The 13,080-nt window shown below is 43.1% G+C and overlaps 2 protein-coding genes across 3 annotated transcripts in view; both read right to left on the bottom strand.

The window, feature by feature from the left end:
• Positions 1-12,819, bottom strand: part of dhx38 (DEAH (Asp-Glu-Ala-His) box polypeptide 38) — a 13,981-nt gene extending 1,162 nt beyond the window's left edge. The window contains exons 1-26 of one of the 2 annotated variants that reach the window (XM_037489717.2): positions 12,516-12,819; positions 11,409-11,731; positions 10,847-11,043; positions 10,588-10,734; positions 10,330-10,492; positions 9,950-10,068; positions 9,781-9,857; positions 9,525-9,680; positions 9,257-9,418; positions 8,812-8,919; positions 8,228-8,352; positions 7,947-8,084; positions 7,656-7,842; positions 6,799-6,984; positions 6,511-6,651; positions 6,211-6,321; positions 5,670-5,786; positions 5,469-5,576; positions 5,233-5,345; positions 4,571-4,779; positions 3,095-3,249; positions 2,246-2,401; positions 1,898-2,032; positions 1,386-1,511; positions 1,198-1,293; positions 862-983 (exon numbers count right to left, since the gene is read on the bottom strand). In XM_037489717.2, coding sequence (XP_037345614.1) covers positions 862-983; positions 1,198-1,293; positions 1,386-1,511; positions 1,898-2,032; positions 2,246-2,401; positions 3,095-3,249; positions 4,571-4,779; positions 5,233-5,345; positions 5,469-5,576; positions 5,670-5,786; positions 6,211-6,321; positions 6,511-6,651; positions 6,799-6,984; positions 7,656-7,842; positions 7,947-8,084; positions 8,228-8,352; positions 8,812-8,919; positions 9,257-9,418; positions 9,525-9,680; positions 9,781-9,857; positions 9,950-10,068; positions 10,330-10,492; positions 10,588-10,734; positions 10,847-11,043; positions 11,409-11,731; positions 12,516-12,536 — 3,698 coding nt within the window. In that variant the 5' untranslated portion in view covers positions 12,537-12,819. The remainder of the gene's footprint in view (positions 1-861; positions 984-1,197; positions 1,294-1,385; positions 1,512-1,897; positions 2,033-2,245; positions 2,402-3,094; positions 3,250-4,570; positions 4,780-5,232; positions 5,346-5,468; positions 5,577-5,669; positions 5,787-6,210; positions 6,322-6,510; positions 6,652-6,798; positions 6,985-7,655; positions 7,843-7,946; positions 8,085-8,227; positions 8,353-8,811; positions 8,920-9,256; positions 9,419-9,524; positions 9,681-9,780; positions 9,858-9,949; positions 10,069-10,329; positions 10,493-10,587; positions 10,735-10,846; positions 11,044-11,408; positions 11,732-12,515) is intronic. The other variant, XM_037489725.2, reaches the window with a different exon arrangement.
• Positions 1-13,080, bottom strand: part of rpl13 (ribosomal protein L13) — a 321,135-nt gene that overhangs the window by 242,534 nt on the left and 65,521 nt on the right. The window lies entirely within an intron of this gene.

Raw genomic sequence — 13,080 nt, 5'->3', positions numbered from 1 at the left:
GACAGTACAGTTTAATACCCATCCCTAGGTAAGCATGAAAGTACATGGGAATCTGAACAGTGTTGTGTGGTCCTTTAAGTCATAAGGAATCAAAGAAGCACTTCTATCTCTTAACATACTACCAACCGGGTCATTGACTAATTCACACCACTGAGCTATACAGCAGGGAGTCAGGCCATACGTAGCCGGCACACGGTGGCGTACCCCAAGAAATATTTCATCTCGGTCACACGGAACTCATTGGAGACCCTTTGTGAGGCCGGCCGGAGGACAAAGGAGAGCAGACGACATTCATTATCACACATCCAGCTTCCTCCCAATAAATCTCATTTTTAATCCTATATTCGCAGTTACAGACGTGGTCACCCAAACTCGGACAGAAAAACCAGCTGATTAATTAACAATAAAAGTTATTTTTAAAGGCGTCTTTATAACCTTATTTCTTTCTGTAAAGCGTATGGAAGGGTGTGAAATTAATTTTTTGCTTCTAATTTGAAATTGAACGTTCCCCTCCCTTTTCTGCTCGGCTACGGCACAATTTAAATTGCTGCAGTAATGGGGGTCAGCCAGGAGTCAATATTATTTCTTTTTGTCTCGTCTGGAGGGACCAGAGGTGATAAAAGCTCATCATGAAAAGTGAGCGAGGTGGAGCAGAGAGAGTGGGAGAGGAGGGGTAAAGATATGGATTTGCAGTGAGGGAGTAGGTAAATTAATGGGTGGAGGGGGGGGGGAGGGGGGGGGGGGCGGTTGCACTGTTTTTTTCGATTGTGTATGGAAAAGCGGAGCCTGGAGGAACTATTGTTAGATGAGGACCCATGTGGGACCAGGAGGCAAAAGGAGGAGAGATGGTCTCTGACTTACTTAACGATGGCAGTGTTGGTCTTCTTTTCCTGCTCGTCTCGGCGTGATCGCAGCTGCTCCTCAGCCATGGACATCTCCTCCTCCATGTTGGTGAGCTCCTCCTTGGCCCGCCGACGGTTCTCCTGGAAGAGCAACGCAAACAGATGAGGCAGGGATGACTGGAACATGCAAGAGCCAGCAGAGACATGCCGGCCGTGACCAGAGGGCCCAAGTAAACATTTCTTCATTCTAAAAGATTAGTGATAAAGGTCAGGATTGTGGTCTTCACTTTCTGACCAGAAGAACAGAGTCATACTTTTGTAGGTGCTGAGAAGGAACTTAATTGTCTTTCCTTACCTGTCTGCTTTTTCCTGCATGTTTGATGCTGTAAAACATTGGTCCAAGTTCTGCTAGCCACTCCCCATCCACTGAAGTCACACATTGCATGTACTCCTACAAACACGGAAGCACGAGTTACACAGGAACCATCACATCTACGATTCGTTGTTTTAATGCTTGCTGGAGCCTGCAGCAGACTTTTTTACCTTGGTGGTCATGACGAGCTCGTGGTAGATGATGTAGTCGGGAGTGTAGCCCATACCAAACAGAGAGCTGGTAGGATGGAGGTGACAGGGCATGCCTGTCCTCACGTTCACATATTCACCGATTCCCTGGGAGCAGACGCAGGGATTAATGACACATTAAATGCGTAACTCTGAGTTTGTCGATAGGGAAATGGGATCCTGTGTGTAGTGTTTATCTGTGTTTGTTTGCTTGCTTGCATATGTGGGAACACTGTAGGTCAGAGCAAGAACTGGACTTTTTAGCCAACTTGCTTTTCCACCTGGCTTAGACAGCAAGAAAATGAATTTGCAGAATATCCAACTCTGTTTCAATGCGTGTGTGTCCATAGTGATAAGTCGGTTGGACTTCTTTGATTAAACAGTCATCATTTCAAACTACTACTACTTGGTAGTTTGTAATTACGCAGATATAAATCTGCCACAACCAGTTGCCCCAAGGTGTAACACAAACTAGAGCATAGTGCAGAAAATACCTTGAGCTTGGCAGCCTGGTGGAAGTATGCAGCACAGATGCACTTTCTGATGATGTCCCAGTCGGACCCGCAGGAAATTAAGTTCATCCTCTGCTGCACCATGATGTCCTTTAACTGGGAGCGCACCTCACGCACCTGGACAAGAAAACATGTATTCAACTGTTTTAAGGGAAATGTCTATGAGAATAATTGCCTCAGATGCCTCTAAGGATCTAAAATCATATGCAATACATACTCAAACACCAAATTAAACGCAAGAATGTACAATTTAAACTGGATGTGCTAGAATCCAATTAAAAACCGGGTGCCAGAGGGCGTTGGTAACCGGTGAGGCAGCGGGGGGCTGACCTTGCGCATGGCCTTGGTGTGGATGAAGTGGTCGTTGCACCAGATGCTGGAGTAATTGTTGTTCTTCCACTGCATGTAGACATTAAGGTAGGTGAGGTGGTCGCTCTCTGGGACGGAGAACTTCTCCCTCACCTGGTCACTCTCCTCCTCGCGGCCCTGCAGAGACACATAGTATCAAGCTTTGCAGATATCACTGGGATCGTTTTGCAATAATACACTTATGCATTTAAAAATGTATACATTCTTGAATCCCACTATATTTTGGCCATGCAGCTAAAAACAAGCTCTTAACATAACAGCCTTTTTGCTAAAAAATGTACCATTGGCTAGAATAGCTTTGTCTTACTATGATGATTTAGTAATAAAATACATTTGAGAGCTTCTGAAAAATGTGACCTAAAATAAAGAACTTCATTTTAGAAAAAATATGTTCTTCCAATCTTAATGAAAGATAAATTTGTTATGGAAACCACTTCCTCTTCTCTTTTAACATTGTCTGGAAGTGAATAAAGGCGTCATCATACTCTGCTCTTGGATTGTTTATTTTTCTGCTCCTTTAAATCGGATGTGTGTCAACATCTGCTCAAAAAGATACTTGATGTGTTCTGTAGTGGCGCATCCCACTGCTGCTGCTTTTGAACTGACAGTTTGAAGAATGAACCCATACAATACATACCGGGGAGGACACATATCTGATTGGCTGAGTAGCATCCCTTGAGATGACAGATGTAAATTGTCGGTGCGTTTCCTGGACTAATGACCCAGTGCCATACAGAAGACCAGAAAGTGACCACTGAACTGAACAGCGTGTGTTTGAATTTTACATCATACGTATCAAATGAGCTGTACCTTGGGTCTGTAGAAGATGGCTGGCACAGAGAGCATGGAGACGATGATAAGGATGTCCGCACTGCAGCTCATGTCGCAGGACACAATCAGCATCTTGGAAAGGGCGGGGTCGAGGGGGAACTCCACCATCAGACGCCCCGTCGGTGTCAATGCACCTGAGGGGAGGAAATAGAACACACCTACAAGGTTAGTCATGGAGATTAGAAAAGTGCATGCAATGTGAAGAATTAAAAAAAGGAGCAACGAACGATAAGCTCCTTTTCCATCAAAATGTGACACTTATTTGTCCATCACCGTGAGAGGATGAACTGATGAACTGCTGACAGTTGAGGGGGTGAGTGGGAGAGCGAGATCAAAAACTTTGCCAGCTGCGATTTAAATGATTAGACGACAAGAGTCTAAGGAGCTTACAAGGAGGAAAAGCAAAGGCGCAGAGCAGCCAGTTTGGGGCAGGTAAGCCTTAATCAGAGATAATCTGCTGTTAACACACCATACAGGAAATCATCAAAAGTCCCTCCTCATCCCAAAATCCCTTAATCCCCTGGAATCTGGCTAAGGACGAGACAGAAATGAGACCCAACCAGTCAAAATCAAACACAGGATCAGTTACCAGGCAATTACTCCACCGGCTAAACTTCGCAACTACCTCCTCGAGGCCCGTTCGCCGTGTCGGCGTAATCACTGCAGCACAAGTTCCTGCCAGCGTGGGGCCGGCTTCACTACGTGGGAGCTCAACGCAACGCTGAGGAGAAACACAACCCCGAAATACAGCATCCTCTGTCGGCCTGTTCCTCGCCCCCTATGGATGCAAGACTGGTCGAGGAATGCAACAACTAACCGAGTACTCATTTAGGCAATAAGGCTTAACTCAAGGAGCCAGATATCATCAATAGACTTGAGGATGCTTTCAACCACAAATGTTTTGCCCGTGCACTTTTGTTTGCATTACCAGCAACCATGACGATACCTCGTTGCTTGAGCAGACTACAAAGTAGCTTGAGGAATACCAAGTTTTGCTGCTGCTTCTTCTTTGTCACAAGCGCTGAGGATAGGGTTTTTCAGTAAAATACAATTTTAAACTCTTTTTTTCCGTCAAGTGCGCAAAAAGTATCATGGCAGTTAAGTTGTAGAATATAAAATTAGAATTGTTTTCCATTGGCTTTCAAGAAGAAAAACACCATTCTGAACACTCTAGTCAAACTAAACTCAATTACGTTATTCAAACATCACGTTTTTAGGAATGATTCTGTGCAAAGCTTTTTCATCCATGTGAGCAGTTGTATCAACTATGGCTTCCCACTAGAAGCGTTGCAGGTTCAGCTTAAATGTAAACTTTCACCAAAGAAAATACATTACAGCATATTACAATACTCTGCATATTAAAAGTGTCATAAATATATATGTCTTTTAAATAAATAACACAATAAAATGCTAAAAATAAGCCTTTGGTCAATCCACCTCCTGTTCATGACACACCTGTGTTGTCCAGAGCTCCCAAAATCCACAGCTGGTACATGGAGTTAAGCATGTTGTCTTCGGGTGGGGGATCCATGAAGTGGAAGAGAAGCAAATCCACAACACCTAAAGACTTCAAGAGCAGGACTACGTTGGCCAGGTTGGTCCTCTGGATCTCCGGTATGGTGGTAGTCAGCATCTCATTCTTATAGGCGCTCTGAGTGTAGAGCCTGGATGGGGAGGAGGACAGAGACAGACCCATGAATAACAAATTGATAGTTTGGGACAGAGAATTAAGTGATTGAGATGAATATGTTGCGGTCTGTGTGTCTGTGGGAATGTAAAAAAGCATGAAGCACTAAATGTTTGTCAGTTGAAGAGGAAAATGCAGAAAGCGTAAATTTATTAAAAGGGAACCATCTAGTTAGGAGGTCAACTGTAACCTCTGCAGAGGTCTTTTGTGGAAGATTTCCCCGCCAAAAACAGAGTTAAACTGCATGAACTGCATGCCAAAAAGGTTGCTGCACTCGGAGGGAAACTGGAAACACCATGAAAGGCAAAGAAAAATCAAATTCAGGTAGTGTATTTATGAAAGGGATCAGAGATCTGAGGATTGGCACTTTAAACATACACTTATTGCGGCTGCCTGCATGCGCTTGTGAACAGAAGACAATGGCAATTACCTGTAACACTGTCCGGGTCCCGTACGTCCTGCTCGGCCAGAGCGCTGGTTGGCATTAGCCTGGCTGATGGGATAAACCTGTAGAGCATCCATTCCAATGCGAGGGTTGAAGACCTATTGGCAGAAAGAATGAGTATAAATATTACAATGATGTCCAATTGGTTTAAACTTGAGCATAGGGACTCTTGTCGAGCTGCAGCTTGAAAACAAAATAAATAAACAAAAGAAGTTATCCACCTTAAGTTTGCAGTACCCTGCGTCCACGACAAACATGATCCCATCCACAGTCAGGGAGGTCTCAGCAATGTTTGTGGCGACAATGCATTTCCTCACACCATCTGGAGCCTAGCAGAGGATGAATGAAAAGGCAATGAGCTTTGGTTTTGTCACTTGAGTTTAGAACAATCACTCACAGAAGTAAAGAGCATAGATACAAACCTTCTGAAAGATCTTGGCCTGGAGATCCGATGGCAGCTGGGAGTAGATGGGCAGCACGGCCAGAGCAGGAGCGTTATCCAAGTCCTCCAACCGCTCCACGATCTGATCCGACGTCACCTGTACGTGACATACATGTGTTTATCATACTTATCGGTTTATATTGTTTTAATTAGCTTTTTCATTCTCATCTTATTCTATTTTGTTCTATTGTATTCTTAAAGCGCACAATTCACCAAGACAGATTCCTATATGTGTAACATGTGTGGCAATAAATAAATTACATCAGACTTCCGATTTGGGAACAGAAAGTGGTGAATAACCTCCTGTTCCTTATCAACTGACGAAAAAGATCAATATACGTTGAGAAAGAATTACAAGTTTAATCTAATCTGTGAATTTTGTCTTTCTATGGGGAAAAAACTACTACTTTACTTTTTACTTTAACTAATACAATTACATTTATAAATGAATTTTAGACCAGTCCTCCACGCCAAAATTGTTACGCTACTACTTGCGTGATAAAGGCAGCAATGCTCCTCACCTCGATATCCTCCTGCCCAGGCATGAAGATGAGGATATCTCCGATCAACCCACTGAGGTGGATCTGCAGGGCCTGCTTCACTGCTGCCTCCACGTAGTCCTCTTGAGGAGTCTACACAGCACAAACCACAAAAATCAGTCCAAAACCAAACCACTAAAGAAACCTTACATAATAATGTGATTGGAATTATGACACATTAGTGATAGACTAATGAGAGATTTCTATTTTATGCCCATTTAATGTATTTAGGACAAAGCGAAAGCGTCTCTGAATGACAATGAAATAGAATACGACACGTACCTTGCTGAACAAGATGTCCACGGGAAATGTTCTTCCTGGGATGTGGAAAATCGGTACGTTGCCAAAAAATGCAGCAAACTTATCTGAGTCCATAGTTGCTGAGGTAACTATGAGTTTCAGATCAGTACGTCGGGATACCACCTGATGGGAAGCAGAGGATATTTCCATTGAAATGAGTAAAAAGACACAAAAAAATCACACATTCATCACGTAGACACACAGCAGATGCAGCTGCGTTTATCTTGAAAGAGAAATCCATGGTTACTCTTGCTGGGCGGCTGTACTGACCTCACGTAGCAGGCCGAACAACACGTCAGTATTCAGGGAGCGTTCATGAGCCTCATCCATGATAACGGCACTGTAGTGGTCCAGGTCGGACTCCCTCAATGACTCCCTGAGCAGGATACCGTCCGTCATGTACTTTATTAAGGTTTTCTCAGATGTGCAGTCCTCAAAACGGATTGCGTAGCCCACCTGCAGGCACAAATTTAAGAGGTACAGAAAGTGTTATACGAGTAGGGATTACCAAAAAAATCTACATAATTAATTTGAGGCGGTTCAAAAGTTTCCCTTTAGTGTTGCAGTTCAAGCCCCACAAAGAAACATACATGATATTTCAATTTTGACCACTAGATGGCATCATTACACAGGACATGACTTGCTATTGAGTTGGTAAAGAGCATCTGGCCCCTCAATGACAAGGGATACAAGGACCAACTGGCTCCTGTGTTTCTACTTTAAACAGAATTCAAACAATTCCACATTTTAAAACACATTGGTCATACTACTTATTTTATATTAACAAACTAAAAGCAAAAGTTAAGTTTCCTAAGAAAGACTTGGAGGTAAAATGTCTGAGCAAAATGTTGTCATAACAAAATTTAGGAGGGAAAATAGAAAGATGAATATAGGTTTATGGCCAATGTTCTAGATAGGATGGATACCTGATCAATGATTTATACTTTCATATGTTACAGCAAATATAGCATGAGCAAACAATCGCTTCTCATTTTGGATTTACTTCTGAAACGCTGTATCAAAAGCAAGTCTTCCATATTGGATGTTCACGAGGGTTTCACCATCAGAGAAAAAACTGCACACAATCTGCCAAATGTAGTTATGGTTTGCTTGAGCAGCCGTCTCACCTCCTCTCCGAGGTTAGTGCCGATCTCCTCACTGACTCTCTTGGCCACGCTCATTGCAGCCACTCTTCGGGGTTGGGTACAACCCACCATGCCATAGCTGGTGTAGCCATCCTCATGCAGGTACTGAGTGAGCTGTGTGGTCTTCCCACTGCCCGTTTCCCCCACAACAATCACAATGCTGTTGTCTCTGCAAATTACCAGTAAACACATTGGAACCGTCAGAGAATAACACGTCACAGACTCTTTCAGGACAAAACTATATTTGAGAACCGCAACACATTCTAAAAATACCGTATGATGTTGAGAAGTTGCTGTCTGACAGCAAAAATAGGCAGGTACTGTCTCTGTTCCAGGAGGGTTTTCTTCTTTGCAAAGTCACTGCTGGCTTCACTCTTTTCTTTCATATGGTCTGCAAATTTCTGCTCCGTTCTGTAAGGCGAGAGAGAGAGAAAGGGATCAGCAAATGATTAAAATAACAGGTGAGGCATTACAGTTCAATTAGTTAGGCTGGTGAAATATCAAAAAGAAAATGTGAAATGTCATCTGGATTTTTGAAAGGACGGCATGGTCACCTGTAGTCTACTTTGCCGTCCTCTCCCACCGGTTTGCCCCCAGAAGAATCTTCCTCCTCAGTCTTTTTGATGCCCATGATGTCTCCCAACTTGGTGCCTGCCAATTCCCAGTGCTTGTGCTGTGCCTGAAGACAATCCATTATTGCAATTATATCATATGAATATCAAGGTTTAAGCTTTAAGTCAGTAACTTCAATTGCGTAGCGTTTTTGTGCATGTTCTACATGGAAGAGATAAAGGAGCATTGCGTTGCGTTTGTTAACTTGTTGTTTCACCTCACTGATGGTGGATTGCAGATAAAATGCCAGGTAATGTGATTATGAATAAATTATTTAGTGAAGTGATGGAGTTAGACAGCGATGGCATTATCAACTGGACAGGTGCACAGCAGCAAACCCCATTGACATTTATCAACACAGGGTATGAAGATCATATCTGCTTTGTGCTTCTCCACATTTCTACATGCAGACAAAAACAACAACGGCATAATCCTTTAAAGTCCCCACTGGTTTTAACTAAAAGACAATCAATTTCAGTGTATGCCATCAGCAATAATATTAGTCTTAGCTATAAATCCAGCAAACCTTTTTGCGTTCTTTCTGCTCGCGATGTTTACGGACGAGCTGGCTGCCTTTACGAGCAATGATGGCCATGTCAGAGGTAGCATCTTTCACAGGGATGACAGGCTCTGGCTGCAGCAGGAAAAGAAATACACACATACAAACCTTTAGATCAAATACAAACTCTTAACAGTGTAGTTCTAAATTAAAGTAATTATTTTTTTTAGAACTATTTGTCAAGTTCACCCTCAAACTCAGTGACCAGAGGCAGGGTTTAACGTCTTTTAATTTGCCCCATACAGATTGTATTATTTGTTGGCGGTAACTCAGTCTTGAATAAGTGCTGTGCCTGATCGGGCCAAATATTTTCTGAACTGACATCCTAGACGTGATATTCTACTTGACCCGAGCCAGAGTGCGATCCTCATTGTTGAGGCCTTTGATTGTGAAATGATTAGACCTTGTTTACCTGCTTAGTAAAGACTATTCTTCCATCCAGAAAGGGAGGAACCAGGTTGTGAATCTGCAAATGAACTTTAGCAGCATTGTCCTCCTCAAAGTCATCATCCACCTCCAACCTCTGCACCACACCACTGGTCAGCATCCGGTTGGTCTCCCACCGCTCATTATCCTGAGACGAGAAACACGGCCTGTTACCAACAACTATAGTCCAAACATACAGAGTAGATGTCTGTTTGTAGAGACACCGTTCAGATATGTCTGAACTCCTCTTGTACCTCATTGATCTGCCGCTTATGGGCAGATATTCTTTTTTGTGTCTGCTTCTGGAGGATCTGCTCCCTCTTCTTCACATATTCTTCAGAGGTGGTCGTGAAAGGGTTGTGGAACTCATCATAGCCTTCATCCATCATGTACCAATCTCTGTCAGCTTGCTGCAAAGCCGTGAGACGTTACATTCAGAAGTGTCAAAAAGTAGACACAGAAAACAGTTGGAGCTTCTATGAGGAATAAAATAAAAAATGTGCCACTCACCTTCTGGTCCTCCTCCCACTGGTCTTTCTCATCCTCATTATCAAACATAAGTCCTCCCCCGCCATCTTCTTTTCTACCTGGAAAGGAGAAACATAAAAGAAATGTTAAGGGACATACAGCATTTAAATACAGCATGCAAGCACTTAAAGGCCTGATTGTAGAATAGTACCTTTTCCTTGTGATAAACGAGGTGTAGAACCCAAATGCTTTCTGTCATTGGCCCACTCGTTGTACTTGTATGATGGGGTAGGCAGGGGTGTGTCGTCAGGGTAACGGCCTCGGACGGACCTAAGCACACAGCACACAGACGCTGTGTAACATCAACGTGGCATCGGCTTCTCAGCAGTTAAATAAGAAGAGTGGAAGCAACTGAGGTTTTAAAGAAGTCTCTTACAGGTCTATGGGACAGTAGATAAAAAGGGTGTCATAATGTAAATTTTAAAAAAAAGAATGTGCTAATATCACAAACAAATATTGTGATAACGTTTTAAAATGCAAATAACCTGAAGCTCACATTAGGATTCTATTCGAGAGTTTACAGTTTCTTACCTGTCTCTCCTCTCACTCTCTCGGCCGGAGCGATGGCTTCGTTCGGAGCGATCTAGCTCTTTGTGGGACAGGGCAGGGGACGGAGATTCCCACTGGGAATGCCGTGAACTGGAATAACCGCTGTCGTCCTCCTCCCAGTTGGAGCGTGAGGGTGTGAAAGAATCTACGTTGTAAACAAAATAAGTTTAGACAGCCTATTGAGCCAAACGACAATCATAAAAAAAAACCACAATGACGCCAAATCCTTAAACAAAGTACCTCGAGGGCGTTGCTGTGGCGTCGAGGGTTCTTCTCTCTTCGTCCCCCTGCTGATGCGATCGGAGAAGCCGTCCCTCGGTGAGCGCTCACTCCTCTCGCCGCGCTCCGACCGGCTGCTGCTGCCGCCACGACCGCCGTCTCGCTCATCTGACGGACAGGAACAGAGAGGCTTGATCTCGAGGCTTGATCTCTTGACTTGTATAACATTAGCATGATACAGAAGCATGCTACATGTAACATGAGTGGTCTTTAGCATCACCTCTTTCACTCCTTCGGTCTCTGCCCTTATCTCTGCTCCTGTCCCTGTCTTTTTCTCTGGTGTTGTCCTCTTTGGACGAGGTGTAGAGTCCGTGCTCACGTCGGTCTTTCTCTCTCTGCTGGTGTCGGTGTCGGAACTCTTCGCTGACCCCTCCAGGACTCGAGGGTGTCTCAGAGCCAGTCACACGATACTTCCTGCTTGAATAATTTTAATAAAACAATTCATATTAGTTATTATATAGTTAGAAAAATAACAAGTAAGATGTGAACAAAAATTCATTTAAGGGATGCATGAACATTTAAAAAAATCTGTCAACGTAGCACGTTCATTGACTTTTTGCAATGACTAACAGTCCTTGTTTAATCCTTGCACTTGTTTTAGTGAGCTAATCTTTTTATTTGAACGGATTCCAGAAATTCCTCAAACTAAAAACGACAACACAGTCTAGGATGATAACGATCAAAGGATTAGATGCATTACAAATAATGATAATCTGAATAGACATGAAGAATAGAATGAATACTTAATTGAATAGCATTATTATGCGTAAAGCAACACTTACCTCTCCTTCTTAGCGTCCGTAGTTGTATCATCGTCTTCTTCATCAGACCCAGAGTCACTTTTACCTTCCTCCCAGTCCTTGTAGGAGGAAACTTTTGACTTCTTTCTATTGCTGTCATCGGCCTCTGCCTGCTCCTTACTCTCGCGCTCCTTCCTTTTCTGGGCTGCCAGCAGATCCAAACCCAGCAGCGAGGTGCGAGGCGTCGGCGCTCGGAAAACATGGGGCTCCTCAGCAGCACTCTTCTTCTTTACTATCAGTCCACCAATTTGATCCGCTGGATCTGTCCCTTCTAGCCTATGCATGGACACATCGTCATCCATTATCTGTGGCGAAATAATGAGGTGTACAAAAAGTGTTAATGTATCAGGCTACTAAACTGTTCATGACCACATCTGTTAGACAAAATTACTTGATTTTAACGAATGGTTTGACTTTTTGTGCATATTAATAAATAACAAGGGCCATAATAAAATAGAAGATTCTAGAGGCAAAGAGATCTCTTCATACAGTGGGACCAGAAGTGATAAATCCAGGCAGCTGATCGCTACAGTGGAGCCGCTGCAGCATCGTAGTTGCTAACGATTGTTATATAAATGTTGTTTGAATACATTTAATGAGTTATCCAATCATTTCGGCTGTAAAACGACATTTGTATCACTTTCAGACCCCGGACACCATGGTGGTGTAAAACGATATGCTGTTATTATTTTTTATCTTAATCTTTAACATACATTAATGTTAGCAACATTTACTTTAAAATGTTATCGTACTCAGAAGCACCGCATCGCGACAAAGATCACTTTAGTTTCCCCATTTGTTACCTCGCAGTATTGAAAGTTACCAACAGGGCCAGAATGATCATAGCCGTCTAACGTCGGCTCTTCTGTGGCTTGTTTTTAGTCAACTGTAACGAGGCATCACAATTCAACGTCACAAATGACATGAAGTCACTTAGTCAACAACGATCCGTTTCAGCAAGAAGAAACGCGCTGTAAATCTAAACTACGCTGAATCACCGCCTGTATTGCATTCGTGTATTTGTAAATAAGGGGATTATATGTTCCCTGGATAAATTAACAGACTAAATTAAGTGAAACTATTGCTTACCTGACAAAGAGCTGCTAGCATCAGCAAGCCTGCGAGCTATCAGGTCCCGTCCCGACAAGGCCGGGCGGCAAACTGCGGGAATGTGCCGCGTGTTTCTATGTGTCTAAAAGGCAGAAACTCTCGCCCCAAGTTAAAGATTTCAGTTCAGCTGACGGACGGGTAATTTCTCCAGACAAGGGAGTATCTAAAGCAGTCACTGTGAATTATCTAAACCGCGAGATTTGTCAACACAACGCATATGTTTACAGACAAGAGAGCAGCCATTGCGATCCCACAATTCTTCTTCCCCTTTTTTCAAGCGCGTAATAGCAGTTGGCAAACCGATGTGCACGCGCATTAGCGCCACCGCGTGGCCCCAGGTCAGATTTATTGTCAATTCCTCGACATGTACCAAACATACGAAGGGGTTGAAAAAACGTTTCATTCACATTCCTATATCCCTCAAAATATGCCAGAGCTCCTTTCTTTTGCTTTAGCAGATGTTGTGCCTTATCTATACATTTACATTCAGCATATTCATATGATATACTTTTTACAACAAAGAAGTGCTTTGTTTAATCCTGTT

Source organism: Pungitius pungitius, chromosome 4 (genome assembly GCF_949316345.1).
Source record: "Pungitius pungitius chromosome 4, fPunPun2.1, whole genome shotgun sequence".
In the NCBI taxonomy this organism is placed as follows: Eukaryota; Metazoa; Chordata; class Actinopteri; order Perciformes; family Gasterosteidae; genus Pungitius; species Pungitius pungitius.
Note: the sequence above shows the minus strand (reverse complement) of the source record. Positions and strands in the feature narration are given on the sequence as shown.